We start from the raw sequence: 7782 nt of genomic DNA, 5'->3' as shown, positions 1-7782 counted from the left end.
AGAGAGAGTTGCATGCAAGTGAGAATTTGAGTTGCATGCAATAGTGGAAGCCAAAGCAAGAGGGCGTCAAGCTTCAGTTGGGTGATTTTGGCTATTTTGGAAGTTGTAAGAGTAACAATTTGGTTTTTTTTTTTTTTTTATCAAAGAGGATTGTAAATGGATTTATTTTCTTCTTTTTTTTTTCAAACAAAGAGGAAATTTGACGAGTTTACAAGCCAAGTGTAAGGCTCCAATCGCATGTAGTCGATGCGATGAAGGCTTTGAGATAAGAATAATGCGAGAAGAGTAAAGGTCAAAAGTCATTTGTAGCCAACACGATGAAGACTTAAATTGATGTTACTTAAAATGTGAGTTTAAAGATGACAAAGTGATGTTTGGACACCGAGTTGAAGTTATGAAGACCAATATATGTTAGAGGTTAAAAAGTTTGTGCTTGGATGAATTGTTAGATAAAGTTCAAATGTATATGAAAGAAAAGAGAATATGAAGATTCTTGATAAATGTGAACTTAAATCATGTTCACTATTTTAGTCAAGTCATGTAACACCATGCAATTTAAGCCGAAGGGCCAAGCACTTCCCAAATAATTTTCTTTCGAAAACTAATCGAAACTAAATAGTTGACGCAAATATGTAATGTTTGATATATATGTACCTTAAATTAGTATAGAGCAATCCATGTCATCTAACAATATTATTAGCCATTATGGTTATGAAAGTGGTAAAGCTTCATCAATAACATGTTTATGTGATGACTTGTGAAGCTTCTTCAATAATATTATCAAGTCTATGTTTCAGCTAATACTTGATCAAAGGGTGTAGCTAGATATTCGAGTCGTTTGCAAAAGCATTTAACTTGTGTTAATTCTTTTAAGCTTCCATTATTTGTGTTGTAATTGTTGGATGAGTCAGATTGGTTAGATGGTTGGTGAGCGTTATCAAGTATGGTTGTCATGTCCCGCCCCAAAATTTGTCCTGACTCTTGTGTTACGAGACGCAAACACGAGTTGAGCAGCTCTAACACCTTTAAATAAAATACTAGAACACTCAATCTTAATAACCTTGAACCTTAGCTTAATTGCCTAGTTCAAACTTACACCCTCAAACTACTAGGCAATAAACAACTTTAACAACGCGAGATAACAAACAAACTTCTTTATTAACTTAACCACATGATTTTCAGTACATAATACATGATTTCTTACAACAAAGACTTAAAATAAGGACTTCATGCCTCTAACGCCTAGCGCAACTTCTTCAGGTTCAAACTTAAAACACATGGCTAACGTCTTAACATGTAGCAGCTCGCCTTACCTTTCTTAACTCGACCTCAACGCCTTGTAACCTGTGAATATTTAGTAATTGAGGTTTTAGAAATCCTTTTTGGAGAATATAATTCAATCAAGTAAATTCATTTTCATAAACAAACTCACAACGCCTCATTCAAAACATAAAACACACATTAGCTTCCTTTTGTTCTTTTCACCAAGAACATGAATCATTCCCACACATAGACTACTGTGATTTCTCATATCATTAGCATCCCTCAGAGAATTCGCGGGTCATTTTCTGTTGCTTAGGCTGTTAACTCAATACACTCCTTTCAACACATTAGCCAACTTCTTACCACCATGTGGTTCTTTTATCATATGATTGTCAGGACTCATTATATGCACCTAATAACTAGCTTATTATAGTAATAAAACTAATGATTTACTCGCATACATGAAGTACATACAAACATAGAAACTTAATTTAACTTAGAAACTTTTTCTTTCAAACATTCACACTTTCTCATGAACATCAACAAGATTGTACATACGTTAAACATTAGCATAACAATGCTAAACTTAGAAAGAAAGCTTTCAAAACACTATTCTTCCTTTTAGAAAATCACTCACAAACTATGTTCCCTTCTTCTGAATGCCTAACACCAAAACCCTTCTTCTTGCCTAGTAGCTCTTCAATAGCACAACCGTTAAAATATTCAGAATAACAACATTTTCTTCAAACCTTTCCAACCTATTTATACTAGTTCTCAATTGGATTAGTCACTTATAAGCTCTCCTTAACTTGACAACTTTTTACTTGGTGTGTTATACGTGTAGGCTTATTAGCTTTTCAAACCATGTTTAACTTATACATAGTCCACTAATTAAGCACAATTAGAAGATTTCTCCAAAATTTTCTAACTCACTTCGCCTACTCCTCTCGCATCAAAATACCAAAACATGCCAATCTTCCTCATGTTACAAACCTAATGCATACTTTCTTATCGCATCGTCTAGCCTTAACACTATCTGTTCTTCAAAATGTTTGTTTACATAATGCCTTCTTTCCAAAATCAACCCTTCTATTTCAGACTCAGCTCTTACAATGGTGATGATTGTCAGCCCCCACACCTTCTTTTGAAGTCAAGTTAAGATTAAAGAAGGGACTTTGGGAGGGGTGTGACACTATTTGTTTGCATTATGTTATCATCATCCGAGGTGGCTAGCAAATGAGAAGAAATACAAGAGGAAAGAGTCATGGATTCGAAGTCGACAACTAAAGAAGGAAAGAGAGGAAGATTAGGGTTAAATTATGGCCAATTTGGGAATAATAAACAAACTTAAAATAGGATTTTTAAAAATCGTCATATTTACGAAATATAAAAGAGTAATTATAATGGATAACAATTTTATGAATAATAATTAAGTTATAACAACATTTTAAAAAATTACAAATATGAAAAATTAATGATTGATAGACTCCTATGGTTTATCACATATTTGCAACATAGTCTATCAGTGATAAACTTCTATTATTGATAAAATTTGGCAGATTTTGCTATTTTGCAATTATTCTAAAATGTTGTTGTATATGCTAATATTTTGAATCTAGTTTCTATATTTGCAACTATCCCTAAGTGGTAAGTACAATATTTTATTCATAATTGCTACCATTACAAAATCTCTTATAAAAATTATTGTTAAACATTTAAAAACATATTGTTTAAACTTAAAAATTAGAGAATTTTTAGAAGATATATCAAAATGGCAAAATATTTACATTGTATAGAATGATTTTAAAAACGAAAAAAGTGCACAGACCCACAATTAAAAATACCAAAAATGTTTTAGTCAACACACGATTAATTGGTCACTTGCGAGCCTAATATTTTTTATACACGATCTTGTACCCAAGATTGTTTATATTTCATTTGACTTCTTTGGTACACGATCGTTTAGATACTCAAATCTCAATATTTTTTTAAAAAAAGATTATTTGGTACAGAATCGTTTAAATTTGGCTACCCAAATCAACACGATCGTGTACCAATATCCAAACAATTTTTTTTCAAAATATTTTATATTTGTTAGATTTGGTACACCAAATCTAAACCAATATCTAATGATTTTTGTTTAGATTGTGTACCAATTAATTGATACATGATATTGAACCAAATAACACTTTGAAAAAAAATACCAGACGATCATGATTTTAAAAAATATCAAAGAAAGAAGAATTGTAAAAAAAGATAAGTGGAAAGGAAAAGGAAATTTGCAAAAGAGAAGAATGAAGAGGGAAAGGAAGGAAAACCTGAAATATTTTTTAAAAAATGGTCGACTTCGTGAACTTTGTGATTCTGCTACATGAGCCGTAAATATTTTGGTATTTTATTATATTTATGAAAATTAATAAAAAAAATATATATATAAAGTTATATATTACAACTAAAAGAAACAATTTAGTTAAAAAAAAAAAAAACTGATTTAGGAATTATATGGAAAGACATGATTGGACAATTACCATATTGATGCCTCAAAACCACTTGGCTAATGTTTTCAAGGCATATTTGGTAACAAAAATCTATATATCTTTGATGAAAAACATGGGTCTATCATTTACTTCCTCTCATGTGGCAGTCCACGCTTAATGGGTCAGACATGCTTTTGCCCAACCTTTTTCTTCTCAACTATTTTTTTCATTATTTTGCAATTTTATTATACATCTAATTATTACCCCTAAACATACCACTCATTGCAATTATCCTTCATATATTAGGCATATAATAGTTAAGCCCAACTTTATATTAGTGTTTGCCTCGCTAAAGGCCAAAATGTTTATAATGTATATAAATGTACTGTAACAATCATCCTTAGATGTGTAATGTTGATTCTCAAACTCAACCAGAAATGCTGACAATGAAGATGAGTTTTAACAAGGGAGTGAAATGGGTGATATCAAAAGTAAAGAGCAGTGTAAGAAATGGATAATCTTGGGAATATAAGCCACTGGCCATCACATTCATTATGTGCAGAAAAAGAAGAAAATGATGGTTTGAGTTTTGGGATTTATATATATATTCATAAAGCGCTTTCAATGGCACTGACTGCCATATCTTTTCACCACTCCTACAGTCCAACTCAAATCATCTCCTCTTTACTTTTGCTCTCAATTACTTGTTATGGCCTCTTCCAAATCTCTGGACCACACCCGCATTCAGGCCACTTCTGATGATTGCAATTTGCAACCAAAAAAATAATGATAATAAAGATGAAGCCACCCTTTTCTTTTTTTTCCCTTGGACCCTTTCATCTGCCTCCTACTCCTAGAAAGTCGATAAACACCGGTTCCACTACCACCATCCCCTCTGAAATATTGCCAACTCCGTTTTCCTCGCTCACTGATGATGATCCCTCGCTTCCAATAATATGGTGATCCCATGCTTTTGGAATCTGGCAATGAGAGTTGTAACTGTAGTTGCTCCTTTGTTGCATTTCGGTCATGATATATGATGGACAGTAATGAATGTTGTTGCAAGTTTGATTCTCATGGTTTGAGCTCGTTTTGTTGCAGCTGTAGGATGATATAACTTCCATTTCGTTGCTTGTTTCTGAGCCTATGTACACAAAATATCTCTTAGAAACTCACAACAAGTAATTTAATCCAATTTTAATAATGTCTTAGTTCAATCCTCTTACTAAACTGAATACGTCACTGCAATTCATTCCAAGAGAATCTGTCCATAATTTGCTGTGTCCATTACCATTCACCATTTCATAACAAAATAGAGAAACATGCCATAGAATTAATATTAATAAGCTAAAATAAAACATGTGTCACTATATTCAGTTTATTTTATTATAAGGAAAAGATGAGAAAAGGAAAAAAAAAAAAAAAAAAAAATCCCTTCGTTTCTATTCCATCAAACATCTAATGAAAACTCCATCTTTAAACTAAAAAACAAAAGTTGTGAAAGGAGCATATGGATGCTGTCTGGGTTGCGCAATAGATGAGTCACCCCATTTACATTCAAATGTTCTCCATATCTGAAACTGAAAATCATAAAAATTGACTGTTCCAATTTTAATTAAAGTGTACTCCTCTTATGCAACATTTTAAAAAATAAATGAAATTATTTAATAAATATTATATTGCACAGAATAAATTTTAATTATTAAATATCTGACTAGACTTCACAAAACAAGTGTAGCACATTCAACCACTAAATATTAAAAAATAATAATAATAATAATAAAAAACATTAGTTTGAAACACAATTAAGTTTTCGCATGAGCAATAATTCAAAAGCTATAGTTTAGAGGACTACATGTTTGCATAGCATAGCTCAAAAAACCTTTTGAGTTTAAACATAATACAAAAGTTAAAAGAAAATAAATCACCCTTTTTCATGTTGAAATCTAAAAGTATAATCAACTCTCTCACGAGCTACAAAAAGAATGTTAAGTCATAAATTAATAAGTCTGAACCCAATAATCTGAAGATATAGGATGATGTGAATAAAAATGATAATTAAGAAAAAGAAGACAGAAAGAAAAATAGTAATAATCGCACCAGGTCGGGGGAGAAGATGAAAAGGCAAGTGATTGGGACGTGAGAGGGAGCGAGTGGGAGGAAGAGGGGGCGTAGGAAGGGCAGAGGAAGCAATTGAAAGTGAGTGAGTGAGGTTCCTTGACGATCTCCTGTAAGAACTAAAATGTTGTCTACAATTTCTAGCCATTACGACATGCCAATGATTCTTGACACCATTATCTGTACGTCCAGGAAAAAGCCTTGCAATCATAGCCCATTTATTACCATACATTTCATGAGCTTGCATTAGCCTCTCCTCTTCCTCTTCCGTGAAAGCTTTTCTGTTGATCCTTGGGTCCAGTTGGTTAAACCATCTCAATCTACAACTCTTTCCAGATCTTCCCTCCAGTTTCTCAGCGATCAGGTTCCAGTTTTGCGGTCCGTAAAGGCCCACCAGTTCCTTCAGCTTGGTGTCCTCCGCCGGCCGCCAGTGCCCTCTCCCGCACACCTTCGACTTCGAAGCGGCCATGATTTTATTACACTAAAAACAAGGGGAGGCCGGCCTTTGGGGGGTTTCCTACTTTGTAGTACTACTTACATAGTTACATCCATCATGCTATTGGTAATGGTATTGAAGGAGTTTTTTCTTATTTATTTATTTATTTATTTATTTTGATGGGGTTTTTTTTCTGACATATATATTATGATAAAATTAAATGTTATTATTATTTGTTTTGTTTGTAATTTTAAAAAATTTGAAAAATTTGAAATTATGTACATGTGTGTGAATGAGAGGGACAGGGGGGTTGTTTTTGTGAGCTAGTTAACAACCCCTGACACAGAGTATAAGTATGTGCCTACGACTTATGACCCCGCATTTAAGTTCCCCAACAAATATTATATATATACCCTTATTCATCCCCACCTTTTCTCTCCTTTTTTTTTCTCTTTTACCTCCTGCTTTAACTAATACTTTCTCCATCTTTGTTTACCCATTCTTAACTAAAATTCCCCTTATCATACCTAAATTCAATTAACCATAACATAATTACATTATATTGCTTTCCATCCCTATATCTACTATCTATTTGTATTACACTTTATCCATACTAAAAGTTTAATTTATCAACTATATAGTTTATTACAAATGAAGTCTAAACGCTATATCTAAATTATGTTATGTTAGCAATTCTTTTTTTTTTTTTTATAATTTGAGTAGATTAAAGTCTTAAATTTTTACTCGCCAATCACTTTACACCCTTCTATTATGGTCACATTTAAAGTTAGGTTTTACAAACAAGTCAATTACAATAAATAGATAGAGAATTTCTGAAAAAAGAATGACTAACAATAGTTGAAATGATCAAATTATGAAAATGGAAGTCGTTAAGAAGTATATATATATATATATATATATATATATATGAAAAAATAAAAATGAAGAGAGAGAAGAAGGTTTGGGTATGTGGAGTGTTTTTTGGGTGTAGTGGTTTGTAGTGGTGTGTCCCTCTCAAAATTGACAAGAAAAGACTCGTAATGTGAACTGTGGTAGCCCTGGAAGGTGTGCAGGTCAAGGACAGCTTTCTTGTCAAACACACCAATTTTACCTTCACCTTCTTCTCTCAACTATAAGTACATTTATAATGTAAACTACTATTCATTTCCAAATCTTTATCATATCTCTTCCTATTTAAAAACATAATTATTTCTTATTATTTATGCAATCTTGTATTTAATATGTAGAGATGGTCAAGATTTTGAAATGAATAGTAGTTTAGATTGTAAATGTACTTATGGATTTTCAAATGAGTTGAAATGGGTGGAACACATGGGAGAGAAGAGGAAGGTGATTGAAAGGATATGAAAAGAAGAAGATTAGTGAAAATATAAATGTATATTGTGTATGTATGTATTTATGAGATGGAAAGTGGTAGAGGTGAGTAAAAGATGAAGAGAGAGAGAGAGAGAGAGGCAGAGGGAATGG

The 7782-nt window shown here is 32.3% G+C and overlaps 1 protein-coding gene across 1 annotated transcript; it reads right to left on the bottom strand.

Moving 5' to 3' along the window:
* Positions 1-4145: 4145 nt before the first annotated feature.
* LOC101221134 (transcription factor MYB117) lies at positions 4146-6438 on the bottom strand. The gene is made up of 2 exons (XM_004138939.3): positions 5841-6438; positions 4146-4884 (listed from the first exon to the last, which is right to left on the bottom strand). The coding sequence occupies exons 1-2, from the start codon at positions 6325-6327 to the stop codon at positions 4577-4579; spliced, it is 795 nt and encodes a 264-aa protein (XP_004138987.1). The 5' UTR covers positions 6328-6438; the 3' UTR covers positions 4146-4576.
* Between the last annotated feature and the right edge of the window lie 1344 nt (positions 6439-7782).

Source organism: Cucumis sativus, chromosome 2 (assembly GCF_000004075.3).
Source record: "Cucumis sativus cultivar 9930 chromosome 2, Cucumber_9930_V3, whole genome shotgun sequence".
Classification (NCBI taxonomy): domain Eukaryota; kingdom Viridiplantae; phylum Streptophyta; class Magnoliopsida; order Cucurbitales; family Cucurbitaceae; genus Cucumis; species Cucumis sativus.
This window is presented reverse-complemented; position numbering and strand designations above follow the sequence as displayed.

Excerpts from the sequence above, each read along its gene's own strand:
- LOC101221134 (XM_004138939.3), bottom strand. The coding sequence starts at position 6,327 with ATGGCCGCTTCGAAGTCGAAGGTGTGCGGGAGAGGGCACTGGCGGCCG. Across the intron at positions 4,885-5,840 it reads TCATCTTCTCCCCCGACCTG|GCTCAGAAACAAGCAACGAA; the intron begins GTGCGATTATTA and ends TTGTGTACATAG.